The 20,945-nt window shown below is 35.2% G+C and overlaps 1 protein-coding gene across 5 annotated transcripts in view; it reads right to left on the reverse strand.

Moving 5' to 3' along the window:
- ANO1 (anoctamin 1) overlaps positions 1 to 20,945 on the reverse strand; it is a 173,859-nt gene that overhangs the window by 65,837 nt on the left and 87,077 nt on the right. For all 5 annotated transcript variants that reach the window (XM_081312900.1, XM_081312898.1, XM_081312901.1 and 2 more), the window contains exons 3-6: positions 16,643 to 16,969; positions 7,550 to 7,648; positions 5,012 to 5,163; positions 3,398 to 3,452 (exon numbers count right to left, since the gene is read on the reverse strand). In XM_081312900.1, coding sequence (XP_081169026.1) covers positions 3,398 to 3,452; positions 5,012 to 5,163; positions 7,550 to 7,648; positions 16,643 to 16,969 — 633 coding nt within the window. The remainder of the gene's footprint in view (positions 1 to 3,397; positions 3,453 to 5,011; positions 5,164 to 7,549; positions 7,649 to 16,642; positions 16,970 to 20,945) is intronic.

Below are 20,945 nucleotides of genomic sequence, written 5' to 3' on the forward strand. Positions count from 1 at the left end.
AATCAATTCTCATAAATTCTATATGGTAGCAACTGCCATTCATTAACCATTTAAACTCTTCATAGCTAAACTAAAAAAACTTTTTAACCATAGGTTTTAATAAAATACATGTGTTGATAATATTAGCTGGCCTATTTTTGTCAAAATAAATGGGAGGAAAACAGGGGACAAAACAAACCAGCAACAGAATAATGAAATAGTCTTGGGGCCTTATATGTTCTTCAGATAAGAAAAGTGCGAGTTGGAAGCAGAATTTATTATGGTATTTGGTATAGGATTACTGGTGACAGATTAGAATATGGAGGAAGATGGAGGAAGTACACAAAGGCAATAACATTCCTTATGCAATTTATACAGACTCGGTGCTATAAAACTGACAAAAGGAATCTAGTACAAGCTGAATACTAATCCACAGCAACTTGTAGTTAGCTCTGGGTATTGGAACGTCTTCATAATGCAAATATATGTTAAATATAAACTCCAGTTAAATATAAACTCTACCCCTTTAAAGCGAGATACCCAAAATGCCGAGAAAGAGTCAGACTGCTACAAAATCTGGCATCCTTTCAGAGCTGTTCTCCAAGGCATTTAAAAGTTGGTGTTGGCCTATGTCAGGGCAGGAACTGTCAAATGTTTGCAGTGATTTCTAATGAAACTGTAGCAATTATATATATTCAGAATTGTGAGCTCATATATATGAGACAGCGCAGGAGAGAGAGAGAGAGAGAGAGAGAGAGGGAGAGAGAGGGGATATAAAACATATAAAAGTACACTTAATTTTCAGGTGAGGATCTGAGAAATAAAAAGCCTTTAGTTGCATCCCTAAATCACTTACTACAGAAGATTCATGAAATACACCTAAGCTTATTCCTTGTGAAGCATGCACAGGAATGCCCTAAGGAATGTTAATGTTAAGCAGTAGTTCAGACAGGAGTTATTAAGAGGAATTCTGGGCAAACATTTTACAGTTGAACTGGTATGCCATGATATCGCAATGTTTTCAGGGAGTCACCGTGATGATGTAAAGCAGAGACATTTGTAACAAGAGGGGAAGGGGCTAAAATAATTTGCACAACCATAGATTGAGGACCCTTCCTATGTTCCCCTCTGTAAACAACTAATACTGGAATTATTAGTATCATTGCACATTATCAAATTTCCACAATGTTTCATGTGGAGTAACACAGGAAAAAATACAATAGAGATGAATGATAGAGCTGTATATAAGGTAAACATAACACCCATAACACACAACTTCCAAAATGTGTTTTAAAAAGATAATAAAGGAAAAAATTAGTCTTTCTGCAAGATTTTTACTTATTTACTGAGAGCAGTTGCTGCTATATCATACAGCTGGCACTTCAGAAGCATTTACAGAATTTAAGAATGCAAGACTTTCCAATAGTACAGCCTCTATATTACAGTTCTTAAGGGTTACATCTTTGTTAAAGATGGTGGCAACATGACTCTGAAAAACCCTGAGGAGAGAGGGAATTAAATCAGGCAAGGTAAGGCATCCAAGCACCATCCCTTCTTCATGTATTGGATTAGAGTGCCACTTTCATCATCTTGCCTGTTCTGATCCCTTCAAGTCATGCCCTTTAAGGTAAGGCTTAATTTTCAGGGCTATCACTAACACTAGTGACCATAGAAGAGGATCAAGCAAGACTCCATACTAAACCCATTCTTAATCAAAGTTCATTTTAATTTTAAGGTAGGCCAGCTCAACCACACAGTTTTTCAATTCCTAAAACTTTTTGGGGGATAATTTTCTGCCCTGTTATATGCAGATGATACAGCGATACTCCTCAAGGATTCCTACTGGCTTTCAAAGAGTGCTGAGGGCCCTAACTCAGGACTGTAAGGAAGACTTGCTCAAACTTAAGTATCAGAAAACCAAAATCATGGCCTTTTTGTTGCGCCCCAAGACCCATTAATAGAAGGCAGATGGTCACAAGCCTAAGGCAGTGTCATACTTCAACTATTTTGAGATAGTTTTTCACTTTACCAGTAATAGGAAACTCATGGAGATTATATTGCTTACAGTGCACAGAGGAGCTCATCTGCCATTCTTAAATAACTTAGGACAAGAGGTAGTAATACATATCCATAGCTCCTAAATTGTCTGTAGAGTCAATTACAGTTTCTTTACAACTGGATTCATTTTCTAATTTGCCCCACTGAACCTTAATCAAAAATTTTAAGAGCAGCCTTTCAAATCCCAAACAGTATCTCCAATGCCATTCTGTGACCCAAGATAGAGGCTTTAGACTCTATCTCTTGCACTGGACTCACATGATCAGCAATTGTTTGCAGTTCAATTTGATATTGATAGTAGATATTAAAATCTCACTCTTGAGCCTTTCTGTGTATTTCTACTTGGTATAAACTACGGGTTACTTAACAAAATGGTAATTGGGACTTAACAATTCCATCGCTAAGCAATACAGTTGTAAAGCCGACTTCACACGCTTGCATTGCTCAGCATTGGCAATCCTGGCAGTCATCATTGCCATCATTAACTAAAAATCATGGCTTATTAAGTGTGAACCTTGTGTGACTTCAACTTGCTACTTCTTGTTGACTTCCCACAAAATCAATAAAATAAAATGAAGAAGCTGGCTGGAAGTTGCAAATTCTGGGCAGCTTGCAAGCAGGTGGAGGGTGGGCGATTACTAGACTGAGGCAAAGGAGGCTCCCGCAAGTGTATTTGGGCTGGAGAAGGGTTGCTGCAGTGCCACACAAATGTCTGCAGATTACAAGATCCCTAGAATCTTGTACTCTGTATGGGACTCCTTGGGAGAAAAAGTGGCAGGAATGATTTCTAACCTTTCCTAGCAGCTTCACCTTTGACTCTGCTTGTAGAAAGTTAAGAGGCGAGCTAGGAACAAACCACAGTTAGAGCTGTCAGTGTGTCTTCAGCCACGATATAATGCCATTAACTAACACACTATGTTTGGTTTGGATTTTTGTTCCTCTAGTTATTTTTGGTTTGTTTTATTTTTTTGTATTATTATTTATGTTTGCAATTGATTATTTTCTTTTTTTCTTTTTTTAAGATTAAAAATATAAAATGTATATTTTAGATTGACTAGTAGATATGGAGAACTTTTTCTGAATTGAGAGTCATAATTCAAAAAGAATAGTGGGCTGGGACAAGAACTCAATTTTATTTTATTTCATTTACATTTAATTAACACTGAACAGTATTCTACTCTATACTCACGTTTAATGAGTTTCCTCTTCTATCAGATTAAAAATTAAGATACGATGGAGAGATGCATGAGTCAGATTTACTTCTGATATAGATTTTTCATATAGAGAATTATATAGAAATCATGAAAACAGCTAAAGAGGAACATTGTATTACTCTAATATTTTAGAAATACATACTTACTATGGTACTCCTAGTTTTGCTATCAAAAAAGAAGTCTTTATCAGAGAGGTCAAACCTATGAAAATATTAGAGAAGGAAAAGAAAAAATGAAAAAAATGAAAAAAATGAATAAATGTAAAGCAATATACAACAGGAACATATTGATTGGTCAAAACTTTATTTCAACAAAGTCTTCAGAAAGTTGCTACTCTTCTTTTGAAGCCTCAGAGTTCAAAAGCTTTCAGCTATTAATGTATGCCCAACCCATTGCATGTAGGATATTATGTTTAATCTCAACTATTCTTGCTGCTTTCTAGATAATGTATAGATATGTTGCTTGAGCCTACAATTCGGATGATATCAAAACATTGCTTCGCAAGAAAAAATGCACAGTAGAATCATAAGGGGGTACATATAGCTATAAGGGATGCGGTGGCTCAGTGGGTTAGGACACTGAGCTTGTCGATCAGAAGGTCGGCAGTTTTTGGTGAGTGAGCGCCTGTTACTCGTCCCAGCTTCTGCCAACCTAGCAGTTCAAAACCACATAAAAGTGCAAGTAGAAAAATAGGGACCACTATGGTGGGAAGGTAACAGCATTCCATGCGCCTTTGGCGTCTGGTCATGCCGGCCACATGACCACGGAGACGTCCTCGGACAAGCGCTGGCTCTTCGGCTTTGAAATGGAGATGAGCACTGGCCCCTAGAGTTAGAAACGACTAGCACGCATGTGCGGGGGAACCTTTACCTTTACCTTTTACATATAGCTATATTTCTATAAACTAAAAGTCACACTCTTTATGACTTTATGAGAAATATCCTGTAATGATTGCTAAACTGAATACTGTTACATGGAGGCCAAATTAGAACATAAGAAATATCCTGCATGATCAGATCCTTGGCCCATCTAGTCCAGTAGTCTATCTGGACATCTGCACAAAGAAGCCCACTAGTTTCTCAGTAGAAGTTCATACCCTTTAATTGACTGCATGCTGTTTTTCCTTGTAATACAACTTTTCTGAACTTATGGTTGATTTTCTCATGATTTGGATTGTATTCTGCTTGTGGTAAAGATTATTACAAGACAACTTGGCCATAGAATGGGATGCCGCTTGGATGTTTTCTTTCTTGAACCACTTTTGGGAAAGTGTGGCATACACACTAATGAGTTTTTAATAAAGAAAAAAGAAAAAGCAGCCACATAAGCTATCTATCATTCTTTTATTAGTCTTAGCTTTGGGAGTTCAACTATTTGGATCCAGCTACTTGTATGTCTTTAGAAGTAAGCCTGATTGGATTCAGTTGGCTTATTTCCCAATCAGTCTAGACAGAACTACAGCCTGGAATTGGAATCCTGTATCTGTTTACTTGGGGTGTTTCTTGAACTCAGTGGGATTTAACTTGCACATGAGTATAGGATTATTCCATAAGTCCTTAAGGAAATTCATCATGACAAAAATCTTCCATGACCTAGACAAGATCCTGTTTATTTGGAAAAATGATAAATTTACTGCAAATTGTATTCAAACACAACCCTACACATTTCTATTAATATTCACATATTTGAGCCTAATGCTATTCCCAGGGGCCAATTCTGTTGTAAATGACATTAATTAAAACCAATGAACTTTGACTTACAAGTGTTGCTTCTCCCTTGAGAAAGGATAGGAAAGTCGTTTCACTGTCTGATGCTTATGTTCTGCTACTTTAGGTTGAATGGGTTCTGTTATTTTTTGGATTACAGAATTGATCTTTTTCAAAAGGCCATGAGATTGATGAATTTGATACACCTAAGGATTGAAAAGAAGTTTTTTTTAAAAAAGAAATCATACTTCATTTAAATCATTTGTAGATCATACCAAGTCTTAAAAGAAGTAAAACCTTTAAACAGGATAATTAAAATTAAAAAATTATTATGGGTAGTGGTGTCCAAATGTTGAAATGAAGAGTCATATAAAGGTGGAATCATAGGTACACGAATTTTATGCAATTACAGTTCTAATCACGACAGAGTGGCTTCCAACAACAGAAATTGGAGGATAATTTCCATATTATATAAACTTTCTGTGAGCAAAAACAAAGCATCTTTTTGTTTATAATGTAGCCCCCATTACATTATACAAAGTTCTGCTTCCAGCACCTTGTCCTTGCTGGTATGGATCATATTACTTTCATTTTTCTAGCCAAGAATTCCTTCTGATCTGTTTAATTCAGATTTTCTAAAAATGATGGATGGGTTACTTTAAATTTGGAAATATAATTAAAATAAATAATATGATAAATAGAACTTGATCAGAAACTGTTACAAAATTCAAGCCTAATGTTTAATTTTAGTTTTACTTAAAATAAATTACTTTGTACTGTAAGGCTGTCTCTTCTTCCATTAGAGACATTTCCCTCCAGTGTCTGGGTTCTGCACTTAGTATGTTATTAAATATTGATCCATTTTTCAATTTTGCACCCTGAACAGGTACAGACACATCTTTCAAAAGCCTAATATTCAATCATATAATATTCCATGGTGACAATGGGCTTTTAGAATTGTACTTCAAATATTCATTAGAAATTAAAGCTAGATTCTACCATTCTTTTATTCTTGTAATTCACATATCCATGTCTATATATAGAATCATAATTTCACCATAATATAGCCATTAAAATAATTCACTTTGCAAACTTTCTGTAATGAAAGAAATATTTGACTGAAAATACAGAAATAATCTTATTTATATAGACCAGTGGTGTCAAACACGCAACATCACACGACGTGTCACGATGTATCACGACTTTTTTTCCATTGCCGGCAATGAGGTGGGCGTGGTTTCGCTATGACTCATCAGGCCCGTGGGCCGGCAGTTTGACACCCCTGATATAGATATACATTAAAATTTCCATAGTAGAGACATAGAATAGAATGTTTTAAACAACAGTTTGTTGCACCTAGTGGTCATAGTTGTAACACAAAGCTATAATAAATAGGTTCATTCATTACACAAAGCCCCAAACCTATTATGTTTGAACTAGGGCAGGGGTGTCAAACTGCTGGCCAATGGGCCAGACATGTCACAAGGAAACCATGCCCACTCCATTGCCGGCAATGGGGAAAAAGTTCTGATACATCGCGCGGCGTTATGTGACGTCGCAAGTTTGACATGTCTGAACTAGGGCATTAAGTAAACTCACTGAAATCAATGGGACTTAAGTGATGATATGTTAGTCATGATTTCAGTAAATTTATTCTTACTATGATGATCCATCCCATCCTCTCACAGGATCCTCTAGACTTGTAGTTTCATAAACTATGTCTAGGAAAGAAGAAATTTAGCAAAGTTAAGGCATGCCAGCTACACAGATTTATGTCTGTAGAATAACTAATGGCCTTGTTTGCTTTAGTGTAGTCATATTTTTTAAATCTGCTTTATTTATCATGTTGAAATTTTTCTCAAGCAAGTGCTGTTTCTTTATGTACCATATGTCGAATTGCCATTCTAAAGCCTGTCTTGAATGCTGAGGGTCCGACATAAAATCTAACATTTTAGATCTCAACTTGCATCCACATTGAAGACAACAGTGGTTTTATTTGTGGTGTGAGATCAGAAAAAGATAACAAACACTTGATTGCAGAAGACCCCCCTGGCTACCTTGTACTTCCCAAATATTCTGGACTATTATTCTATATATCATATCCAATATGGTAAATAGTCAGAGAGAATTCCAGTTCTGACTGAAGAGCATCAGCTTGCATATTGTTAATATCAGTGAAATTAGCACTCTTGGATGGGCTGAGTGGGATGGCTGATGGCAACAGAAAAAAACCCTGCAGCTGAATCAAAAGCAACACAGGCAGCCTGTCTTATGCATGATTTTTGGAAAGGCATGTGATAAATATTTATAAGATTAACTACAAAATGGCACCAACTATGTCTACATATCTTTTAAGGAACAAATTTCTGCAATGCAGTGCAATGAACATGCATAAACATTTATATCTTGCAGCATTACAATTCATACATTGCTCTATAAATTGTGTCACAAACTGTACCAAGAGGTTTAGTTAAATAACCTGGTTCTCTTACAGGCAGACAATTTTAATTTATGAGGAGACTATGAAAAGAAGTTAATGTCATGTCATTTAAATGTTTAGACCTCCTGATGTTAAAGAATACTAAAACTAACCTTTTTTGTGGGCATCTTCAGTTTCATAAACTCTGCTTCACGGCACAAAACATTCCAAGGAGCATGAATTTTTATAAATCCAAGACCATGTATTTTTGTCTTTAAAAAAACAGACAGAAAAAATAAACCTTTAAACCAAATAAACATAAAAGCACCATTTGTTCAATTTCATTTATATTGTGCTGCATGTTTTTTTTCCTTTAAAAGGAGAAAATAATGATTATGGGGCAAATAAAGGAAGACTGATGGTAGATATATGGACCAGGTAACGCATTTTGGCAGAAATAAGCAAAACCCAGTCTAAATAATATGTCTTAAATAAAGCTCTCGAAATCAACACTAACATTAAATGGTACTCTTTTCAAATGAAATATTGCTACTATAAAAAGTTACTAACCTAAATCTATCAGTTGAACATTGCAATATGACAATTCACCAGAAACATTTGGCTACAATTTATTACTTGTTTACCCTTTTCAGGGGTTCCACTCACTGTAATTAAAATTTCACTTTATGCTCAAATTAATTAACATCTTCAAATTCCTTGTCTAATTGACAAGATGACTGTTTTAATATTAATCATTTCAGATACACCAGGCTCTTTTATCATCCAACGTATTAGTGCTAATGGATTTCTTGGGCAATCCACTTTGACAATCCTACAGATTTTTGTTTTTGAGACAATTAACCAAAGTCTGTGCAAGTTAACTCTTCTAAGTAGACATGTTCCAGAGCTAAGATCTCTTTTCTGTCTTCGATTTGATTGCCATTACTCCTGTGGTAGTTTACACAAGCATAAAAACTTGTTTTTGTACTGCTGCCCTGAACACCTGCTTACTAGAAATACATTACCCAAGAGACATAAGTAGCTGCCAATCTCAATGTGGCAGAGCTTCAAAAACATGTATGGTATTAACTTACTTCATGAAGGAGAATTTAATCAATTTAATATATGCTTTCCTTGAAACAAGCTTTTACTTTTACTTTTAAGATCAGCAATAAGGTTTCAGTGACAGCCAACCACAGAATTGCAAGGAATTCTTTTGCCACATATGTCATTTTATTTTCCTGTGAACATCACCAGACATTTGCTTATGTTTCTGATGTCACATGTTGCTGAGTAATGTCTTACCATATAATTTGATTCATGCTTACTTGGAAGACAATCTCATTGAATTCAATGATTTAATTAAATGACTCAATTCAGTCTTATAGATTCAGACTTATACTCTGAAGTTATTATAGAATTACAGTACTGAACTCTAATGCTCTAAGTTTTTCCTGGGATTAAGTCCTATAGAATACAGTAGGGCTTACATGCATATATGTATTCAGTTGTATAACTGGTATATCAAAATGACTTGAAACAAACTATTTAAAATGAGTTACAGTAAATATAAATTGTAGTTAACTAACAATTAACACTGTGCAGTTCCAATTATACACTGAGATTTTAAAAAGTCATAATACATTATTAAAGATGACTGCTCATATGTCACACTGAATTCACTGAAGCTTCTTTCCATGTAAGCATTTATAAAATAAATGTAACATTATAAATAATCTCTTAATATTATAGTCAAAGAAGTGGGTTATTTCTTTTTAAACCATTGTCATAATCCTTTATTTATTAAATATTATTAGTATTGCCTTCAAGCCAACTTTTGATTCCACGTGACTGCCTGGAGAAATACCTGCAGTTTTCTTAACAAGGTTTTACAAAACTGGTTTTTCATATTCCTGGGGCTGAGATAGTGATTCACATAAGGTCTGGATTGATTATAAAAAGGTATTTGATTCACTGATTCATTGTTATACTATTGAATCATCATATGTTTGGAAACAACCAATATCAATAAAAACATTAGAATGTTTATAGAAAAAGAAATGGAACAATGAAAGTCAGAATTGATGGTTGGAAGTGAAAAAGACAAGCTTGTCAATATTAGGAGAAACATCTTCCATGGTGACCCATTATCTCCCTTATTATTTATGATTGCTATAGTCCTATTTTCAGTGATTTTTGAAGAAAACAAATCTTGGTTATCGAATTGTAAAAACTAATAAAATCTCATATTTGCTTTATATAAATGATCTGAAGCTTTATGAAATACAGTTATTAACAAGCACTATAAGAATGTTTAGCACAATGGTATTTGGCCTAGAAAAATGTGCAGTAGCAATAAATGGAGGTAAAATCATGAATAGTAATGGAATTTAAATACTGAATGGCTAAATCATCATCAGCCATCAGGATGGAGCCTACAAGTATCTAGGCCATTTACGCTTAGATAACATCAAGCATGGACAAGTTAAAAATGTGATTAGTAAAGCATACCTCCAAAGAGTAAGAACATTGCTAAAGACAAAATTAAATGGTAGAAACACCTTCAAACCTTTTAATTAATTAATTAATTTAAAACATTTATATAGCTGCCTATTTTATATCAAACTCTGGGCAGCTCCCAATCAAGAATTAAAATAACATAAAAACCATATTGAAACTATTTAAATTATAAGCAGTAAAAACAAAAATCTGGCACCAAGTCAAGCTACTGACAAACAGTAACCAATACCTGGTCCGTACCTGTGATACAATACACTGCTAGAATTACTAACTAGATGCAAGTTGAACTAGACAGTTTGGACTGAAAAACAAGAAAACTGATATCAATTCATTATACATTAAATCCCCATAGTGATGTCGACATATTACACCTGCCTGCAGAAATGGAGGCAAGGTTTACTTCAAGTCAAATAAACTTCCAAAGAAGAAAAGCATGCACTAATTACATAAAAAAAACAGCCAAGAATGAGCATTGATGCAAGTTAAAAATTGGAACTCATTGAATGTGCAGGAAACAAAACACAAATATCAAAATAATATAATAAAAACACAAATAGAATGCTGGCAAGGAAAGGTATTACATGGTCAATACAAAAGATTAAGGGGAAAGTGAATTGAGATAACACCTGGCAATAGCAAACAACTAAAACATTAAAAAAAGAAACTGAAGGCTTGATTTTGGCTACTCAAGAGCAAGTTAATTTATTTATTTATTTATTTATTTTGGGGACTTATATGCCGCCCTATCTCCCGAAGGACTCAGGGCGGCTAACAACAATAAAAAAACAACAGTACAAAAATTTTAAAAAAAGAATTAAATAACAGCCCCAAAATAAATTAACTACACAGTTAAAAATTTAAAAATTAAAACATATTTAAAAACCCATCATCAATCCAGGTCAGCCTGATGGAAGAGAAAAGTTTTGAGGTCGCAGCGGAAGGACCGGAGGTCCGGGGCCATCCGAAGCTCAAGGGGGAGTTGGTTCCAAAGGGCTGGTGCTCCCACAGAGAAGGCCCTCCCCCTGGGGGTCGCCAGCCGACATTGTCTGGCCGACGGCACCCTGAGGAGGCCCTCTCTGTGTGAGCGCACTGGGCGATGGGAAGTCGTCCCCGGTAGCAGACGGTCCTGCAAATAATTGAACTAAGGTAGAGGATATCTCTAAGCTACACCAACAACCTGCTAATGCATTTGAAAGTCTTGATGCTTATAGTCAGCTAGACCAAAATAGATAATTGATTATTGATGGATGTTTTAATTTAGCTAGCAGATATATTAGGCCAGCAAACATACTGTGTTCCAAATATACTTTTTTTTTGAAATAGATATACCACACTGAATTAATCAAAGATTCATATAACTTTCACCCAATATAAAATGAAAACTCCTTTACTACTCACTTTTCCCTTAGTACATGGGAGGTCTGGCATGATAATTATTCCAATATCAAGTTAATTAGAGTTACTCCTGTTGAAATGCATATGCCTAAGGTTTTCTGTTTTAATTATCCTGGCATTATTTCATTTATATCTCAATTATTATTCAAGATGTTTTATTTAACAGCTATACTGTACTACCAATTTCTAATCACAACCTAATTGCATTTTGGAGCCCAGCATTTAATTTAGAATAACTGCTAAAAAGTTCCCATGAATGAAGTTAGAAGTTAAAATAGTAGCATCAATATTTCTTTTTCACAGAAACTTGGAATTCCTATAATCTTTAGAAACAATGACATGAGTAGTCTCTGGTCCTTTTGAACAGTTTTCCTTAAACATAGGAAAGTGTTACTACGAAATTTTAAATACAGATGAATCTTTTTGTTTAAAATTGTCTGCCATATTTCTGTATGTAACATAATACAAATATGTTGCTTAAAGGATGCAGAATGTCCATCAGCACCTTTCATCTGTGAAAACTTATACTGTTGAACAGATACAGTATGTTACGAAACCAATCACTTATTGGTTTGGGTTGGAAAATATAACTTAAATTTCCTCATTCTCTGCCTTTCAATAAAGTTTGACATGGGATAATCTTTTTCTAAATTTGTGGAAATTAAGATGTGATTCTAAATACCTTTGGAGTTCTTATCATACTTCTAAGATTATTTATACTTTACATTTATTTATAACATTTATTGGGTGCCTATTTTACCGTAAGGTAACTCTGGGAGGTTTACAGTCATTAAAATATGTCTATAAATATACATTGAAATATAAATAAATTAAAATTAAACATTCAAAACATTCAAAATCTAAGGACATGTGGGGAGGGTGGAGGTGGAGTGGGAGGAGGTGGGATCTGTGGTTATTCGATCTTTACTGGGCTGTTCCCCCATTGGGGCCCCAAGCCAACTGGCAGAGCTACGTTTTCAGGCCCAGAGGGCAGCAGCCACAGCAGAGAAGGCCCTTCTCCTGGAGCCCACCAGCTGAAATAATCAGGCTGATGAGACCCACAGCATGCCTCCATGAGTGGGACAGGTCAATCCCAGTGGGGTGAGACCATCCCTCAAATAACCTGGTAGGATAGATTTATATCTGCAACAGCATTAGCTTTTTAAACTATATTTAAAAGAAAGCATTTTAATTAAATGCCATTTTCTAAGAATGATTTAAGTGTTAGAGGTAAACAAATTTTCAGCCCTGCATGTTTAAAACTAAAATATTTTTTTCAATCCATAAGATTTAATTCAATGATGTACAGGACAAAATAATGAGGTTCATTTTATATCTTCCATATAACGCCTGATCATATGATCAACATCACTAATTCGGGGATATGGTTTGAGTAAGCTTAAGATCATGGATTAAGAACATAGGACTTAACCATCAATATGTGTTTGAATTTTTGCCAGTAATACAGCTTTTAAAGACACAGCTTTCATCATGAAATGACAACAAACATATTTAATGTAAAGGCATTTCTATCAGTGATGGAATGATTCTCTCTCCCTCCCTCCCTCCCTCCCTCCCTCCCTCCCTCCCTCCCTCTCTCTCTCTCTCTCACACACACACACACACACACAGAGTCACATCTGGACACATACCAAACTTTTGACAGAGCATTATCACTGTATGCATATGGCCACATGAATGGACTAGTTGTTTTGGATTATATCAAGGCTTGTATAAAATAGGGAAATTCTATAGGAATAGCATCATAGTTTATTATAAGAGAATTTATAGTAGTCTGAATTAGTTGGGGTCCTAAAGGAAAGAAAACAAATCTGGCAACGTTAAGCAGATTTTCAGAGAAAACTTGCAAAAGTGTGTATTTCTACAGGCATTCTACTGGGATTAGAGTGTACTGGGATATTTTTACAAAACCCTTAATTTTATCTTATTTTAGTAAATATGACTCTTGTTTTTTAGTTACTCATCTTCACCCTTGCGTAACTATCCTTGCAAAAGGCCACTGGCAGAGAGGGACACATCCCTTTGGGGAATAATATTGTTAAGTCAAAATATACTTCCGTGGGAATCTCTCTACTTGTTTGTTTTGGAACTCTGCCCCTTGAATAAAAGCATATTCTCCCCACCTATTTATCTCTCTATTGTACAGATTCATACATGGGCTGAAATGACTATGAGCTAAGGTAAATTCATTTGAACACATTAGACGTCTGCAATACTGTCCTTTATTTGTGTGAATTATTCTTTCAGAACTAAAATCATTGCACGGATAGAATAGTAATTCCAACAAAATTGCTAAGCACATTGATTTGTGCTTTAGATTGTAAGCCGCCCTGAGTCTTCGGAGAAGGGCGGGATATAAATGGGATTTTAAAAAAATGGTCATCTATCTTAAAATATTATATCATCACATCACTGTAAGTTGTGGTTTTGTCTCCAAATTCAAAGTTTCCCGGTGAAACTAAATGCACGGGTATTCAGGACCAACAGAAGAAAATACTTTTTTTCTGAATGTGTTAAATTGTCCTCCTATGAAGAAAGCCTGAGCCTCCTTAGCTTGAAGTAATAGCTAGTTGGTATAGTGGTTCTAGGCTAGAAACCATGAGTTTTAGTCCTGGCTTAGGTACAAAGCTAACTGAGTGACCTTGGGCCAGTCACTTTCTTCAGCCCTAGGAAGGAGGCAATGGCAAAAACCACTTCTGAAAAACCTTGCCAAGAAAACTACAGGGACTTGTCCAGGCAGTTTCTGAGAATTAGACACAATTGAATAGAAGGGAAAAAAAGAAGGTAAGAACACGATAATTGTATATAAATTAATTCATGTCCAGAGATAATAGGCAGAGAGGAAACTTTCCTCATTCTTACAAAGTTAGAAGTTTAAGGTATCCACCAAAATTAAATACCATCAGTTTCAGGACCAACAAAAGAGAATACCACAGCACAAACTGTGGAATTGGCTACCAGTAGTTGTAATGGTAGCCAATTTCTGCCCTTTTAAAAGTGGACAGAAGAGATTGATGGAAGAATAACCTGTGAATGGCTACTCACACTGATTGACTCTTTACCACCTCATGAATTATAGACAATTTACTATATCCATGGTGGTTGAGAAATGATGGGGTTCTCTATACTCCAGTTCAGCCTTGAGCTTTTCAAATGCATCTAGTTGGCTATGGTGTGGCCTGGGACATTAGATGACCTGGGTCTACAATTTGATCTACGTGTGTCTTTCCTATGTTCCTATCTCTTTAAATTCGGAACTTAGAATATGTAATATAAGAAAGATTTTAAATAACTTTTTATAGCCTATTTAGAACCTTTTAGATTTTCTACCCAGTATAACCCAGTGAATTGTTGCAAAACCTGAATGTAATGGGAATATGAGAATCTAAGTTCAGTAAATTTAGTATTGTTTCTTTTCCCAAGTTTATTAAATGTATTATGAAAGGTATATAGTACTACATACCATGAATGATGCACAAGACACTATCACTACTACGTTTTACTGTTCCATCTGGATATGGACCACATGTATTGTTTCTGCTTCCTTCTATCCCCAATGCTTCTTTTGTAAGCAAGCTGAAAACATTGTTATTTATTTTAGCAATGGCACTCTGGCAGACTAACTCTAATACATTTGTATGCATGTTTTGATATATTTTTGTATTGCTTTAGTACATAACTTGCATTTTAAATTCTATATAGGAAATGTTAATATTATATAATGTGGGGATATGCATAACATGATAGGCAAAATAAAAATATTGTAAATGAATAACATGACCTTGCAAATTAGATTAGATTGTGTCTTCTTATATATTGGGGTTAATATCGGTTTCCATTGAAAAGCAGTACAGTATTCCTCATCATTATGAAGCATTATATTTGAATTAAAGATTCTATTAAAAAAATTATAACCACCATCTGCCCGTTAGTTGTCCCAGATATACACAGATTATGCCTGAACTGATCAAAGAGAGAAACAACCTGGAATTAAGAAGAAACTTCCTGACAGTGAGGACAATCAACCAGTAGAACAGCTTACCCACAGAAATCGTGGGCGCTCCGTCACTGGAGATTTTTAAAAAGAGACTGAATCTATCTGAGACGGTATAGGTTCTCCTGCTAGAAGACTTCCAAGGTCCCTTGCAGCTCTATTCTATCCTATTCATCATAATTTAATCTCTCACATGACACGTGAATTTAGTTGTACCACCAGAAATTCCTGCCATTTGAGAAAAATGCTGCTTTATTACTATTATTTTGCTCTTTTTTCTTCTTGTTAACTGATATACCACATTTTGCCTAATTTCTTTAAGGAGTTTAGGAGGTACCCTTAATTTTTCAAAATTTCTAAAATCATTGCTCAGGCTCTAAAAAATTGTGTGTCTAAATGCTACAGAGCTAAGTGTCATAAAAGATATTGAGACTAATTCTTGGTAACTACATGTACCAGTCTATGTACATATTTTGACAATAAAATACAAATTGTCAGGAACCTTTTCGTGCTTCCCTTGGGATTTTCCCATCAAACTTTAGCTAACTTTGCCCTTTTGCCCTTTTCCAGATCAGTCAGGTTTTTCTAGCTGCTGCCACCTGGTCCATTGTTGGCTGAATGCTAATAACATTCAATAACTGGATAGTATATATATTCTACCATCATGTTTCGATAGAAGACCCTGAAAAAAGCTTAAGGAAAGCCCATCAATTTCACCTTAAGGAAATCCATCCATTTTTCATTTTAAAATGGTCACTTGAGAAAGTCATATTCAGGTGCCCTTATTCAGGTTTTTTAAATATAATGTCTCTAATAAAAGTGTTCAATTTGCATTTTTGTACAATCACTTTTAAGAGGAAGTCCATTATATAAATAAAGTTGTCAATAAATGCACCAAACATAATGTATAACATTTTGTGTGAATAAAGGTTATATGTTCGCATTTATATGCAGAGTTTTAACATAGTATTCATATTATGTATGTATGTATATGTGTATGTATATGTATATGCATATATGTAGATGTAGATAGATAGATGAAAAAACTGCACTGTCAGCAAATATTATCCCATAGAAAACTATCTCTATATGATAAAGAGCGTCCATGCAATGCAAATGTTCCTTCTTGTATCTTGATAAATATAAAATATGGATGCCCAGGACCACATGAAAGATACATTATATTAAAGACTAGTTTCCAAGTATGTTAGAAAAAAATGCTTAATTGCATGGGAATCTATGAAGGCTTTGAAATTCTCAAGCACTTTTCAGCAACTAATCAATATAGTAATTATTTTTATATGCACAGTAAAATAAAAGGAACAAGGGTAATTACATCTTCATCTCTTTCCAGCTCAAGACCAGCCTGCATAAGGTTGCTTTCATATTCTTCTCTGCGGAATCTCTTGTCATCTTCATGATAATCCATGTGAGGTGCACTTTCATCCATGCTAAGCTGCCCTCCTTTTCCTGGAAGTGGTTTATCTTGCTTAACACTTCGAGGCGCCAAATCATTGAAATGGATTCGCCGAGTGAGTGTCCTACTAAATGAGGATTTCTTGTAGTGGTAAACCAGAATATAATCCACTTTTCTTTTCCCATCTCTAAAAAAAAGTCCATATTTGCAGTTGGCATCTGGATCTTGTGAGAATGAATTTAATAGCTGTAAATGAAATGAAAGAGATTGAAATAAATGTTGACATTAAAAATGAAAATAGTTAAGGATTAAATCATTATTTTAAGGCATAGCAAAGAGCATGAATAAACTTGCCAGACAGTAAACTTACAAAACACTGCACTTTAATATTTAAAACTTTGTTGATGGGTCAGGGGTCTGAAATGGTAAACAAAGAACAAACAAATAACAAGCCATCTGACGTAACAGATGACTTTGCTCATTTGTTTTGCACAGTACACTGGCTTTGTGAAATCTCTGTATGTTAAGATCTCAAGTTATTACATCCTGAAAATCATTAGCTGATTTTCTACTAAGGATACAGATCGTGTTGAGTGTTTTGAGATTTTTTTTTGTTTAATACTGTCTTAAACATGGGTTGAGATCACGTGCTTTACTCTACAAGGGATATTTGTCTTTTTAACTATTGACAAATAGATTAATGTTATATTCAAATATTTGTCACTTTTCTTCATCATCTGAAAAAGAGATCAGTTTTAATAGAGACTGAAAGAAACCAGCTGGTCATATCGCCCAGCCAAAAAAAGGTCCATGGACTTCAGCCAGTGAAGGACCAAGGTTCAGTTTTTGCTTCATTTGTGATTCTTTCTCATGGAAAATTAAAATGGAAATATAACTGTCATTCTACCCCCTGCAGTTTCGTGATAACTGGAAGTAGTATTGCAATTAAAGTTGCTTTTTCCCCCAAAAGATACATAATTTTAAAAAATAAGTTTCTAAGTAAAAAATGTAAGGCTTATGACTCCTAATTTATCTTTCATTAAAAGTATTTGTTGCTTATTTGTAGATCATGATTAAGGAAACCATGGCTTAATATAACATGAGGGCACATTTAGTGTGGATAAACCAAGTTTACTCAGAGATGTATAGAAGGAGGTGCATCTGATTTACAATTCCTAAAACAATCACAACACTTAGGATTGTTATTTTATCCCCTCAAACTCACAGACTAAAATGTAGGTCAGAGGACAGAACTTCTAAACAGAAGTTAGCTTTCAAAATGCTGACGTATCAAGTGCTACATAAATAGATGCACCTGTAAAGACTTTTGCAACTCACTGCATTAGGAAAATTTGATACCTTAGCATCACCATATGACTAAAAAGATTGAGTTACTTTGAGCAGTGAAAATTCATGCTGATGTTTCAGATTGGGAATGCCACTTATAAACCTACTTATCCTTAATTAAACAAAGTATTTCAAATCATTACTTTATTGGACTGTAAGAAGAAAGAAAACTATCAATGCTTCCAAGTTTGCATGTGTGGCCTTTCTCCAGAGACCATTTTTTTATATCTTGGACTGAGGCATAAAAAAGATGCTTCCTTTTTTAAGGGAAAAATAAGTTTAATCCATTTTTTGGTGCTTTTTGACAACGATACCCTGATCTTTTGAATTTGCAAAGTGTTTTTGTTTAAGAAGTTTAGTAAGTTTTAGAATATAAATTCTAGCTAAAGTGACTAAATGTCTTTACAATCTGGAGTAATAGAATTAACTGGGTTTTTAAGAATTGGCTGGTCCACTATAGAAAATTGCATATAGACAATTTAATTTTTTAGTGATCTATTACAAGGCTTTTCAACCTTTTCACCCATTGTACCACTTTTAGGATATGGCAACATCCAAGTACCACCAGTCACCTAGCAAGGTGTCAAAAACTTGATGACCAAAAAAAAAGGAAAAAAAAAGATGAAGTACAGGTAGTCCTCGACTTACAACAGTTTGCTTAGTGACTGTTTGAAGTTACAATGGCACTGAAAAAAGTGCCCCCTCCCCAAGCCACAGCCGAGCAAGACACCTGCCTGCCTGCACTCTTCCTCCTGTCCGAGGTTTTCATTGTTGTGAGCATTTCTGTTGAGGATTGGCAGCAGGGGGTGGGGTGGAGGGTGTTTGGTTTTTATTCCCCCCCCCCCGTCTGCTGGGTGGTTGCAGCAGGTTTTGATCACTTCACATGACCCTGGGACACTGTGACCATCATAAATATGAATCAGTTGCCAAGCATCTGAATGTAAATCATATGACCCTGGAGATGCTGCAACATTCCAGCTGATCGGTGCTTCTTCTGGGCTCAAAAGCACCAGGATCAGCGCCGAGCTCCAGCTGGAGCCTGGAGCTTCCACTGAGCCCTGACAGCCCCAAAGAAGTGCTGATCCTGGCCCTTTTGCTGAGCCCTGACAGCCCTGCAGCTCCAGCCATCTCTTGCTAAGGCTTGTGTGGTGCTGCCACTGGTTCAGCTCCTTCCCCTCCCCCGCTACCACTTTTCTAGGATGGTCACGTACCACCTGCCAGGTGCCAATGTACCACAGGTGGTACCCGTACCACTGGTTGAAAAGCCCTGATCTATTAAATCTAATAAAGATTTCAACTCTGCTTCTTTGCTATATTTTTATTTCTTCTTTTTGTAGTGTCTACATTTATGGTAGGGGACATATAGAGCAGTTTTTAAAGAATTTCAATCTTTTTATTCAGGGTGTGTGCTTGTTTATCTGTCTGTATACACACGCACACACACGCACACACACACATACACATAAACACAATTTACTTTTCCATTCATTATCACTGACAATGTCTAATTAGTTTCTTGTTACATGTGTTTGTATTGCTTTCATGTCATGTTTACTTATTTATTTATAACAGTAAGAAACCTAGCAGATTTCTCCACTGGAAAAACATGGCTGTTTCAAGTCCTCTAATATTCTTTCAAAGCACTCAATCAATCTTGTGTTTGATTCATAGTTTTGCAATTTAAGAAATTAAATAAACACACAAGATTCTATTGAATGCAAAGGGGGTTCCTTTTTAGCTATGTTGCTTCATTCAATTCCCCATTACTTGCCGGAATTGTCTAGGGGTATATAAAAATAGAATTTAACAATCATTGTACCCCACCCACAATGGAGTATATTAATTGTTATTAACTTTTATGTCCCTAACTAGCATACCACAGTATAATTGGAACTTCCAGATATTTTGAATCAGTATGAAAATGCTGCTTTCATATTTGGCTCAATGAATCCTTAATGCAACCCTTTCAAAATGCTCCTCACACTATCGCAGTTATGAATGACCATGGTACCATAATTCCATTGCTTACATAGACCTCCCATTCTGACCAAATCATGCAGATGCAGGAATATATTCTTTCCTCTTTAATATTTACATAGTAGGAGAGATACACGGAAGTGTGCAATTACACACCTAATTGCAACATGTGCATCTAAAAGTACTATTTCCATGTCATTACACTATTACATTATGTTATTGTTACACTGATTTCAAATTTTCACTGGAAACCCCAGAGTTAAATTTTATAGCAAAACCTTTCTCCTTATAAAGAAACATACAAAGCCTAAATGTGTATGCATTCAGTTATTCCTGCCAAATGCCATATAAATTCTCTAACCAATAAGTAATTATTAATGGAAAGGGTACAAATATTTTACTCTTCACCATTTCTGAAAGGCAATTCAGGTTCTAGAACTTTTCAAGTCATAGTTCTTCTAATTTCTTCTCTAAGTGGGGGTAACACAGTGCTAGGCTGCATTAACAGAGGGATAGCCTGGTCTGATGGGTTTAGGGGTATTTTAACGTTTTGTAATTTATTAAATTGGGCTATTGTATTTAATATTTTTTTAATTTTTATATATTGTATTTTATTGTATTGTATCGGGAGAAGGGCGGTATAAAAATTAATTTTTTTAAAAAAAAAGATTACGTGAAGTATTAATACCACTTTACAATGCCTTGGTAAGGCCACACCTGGAATACTGCATCCAGTTTTGGTCACCACGATGTAAAAAAAGATGTTGAGACTCTAGAAAGAGTACAGAGAACAGCAACAAAGATGATTAGGGGGCTGAAGGCTAAAACATATAGGGAACGGTTGCTGGAATTGGGTATGTGTAGTTTAAGGAAGAGAAGGGTGAGGAGTGACATGATA

Source organism: Vipera berus, assembly GCF_964194415.1.
Source record: "Vipera berus genome assembly, chromosome: 1".
Classification (NCBI taxonomy): Eukaryota; Metazoa; Chordata; class Lepidosauria; order Squamata; family Viperidae; genus Vipera; species Vipera berus.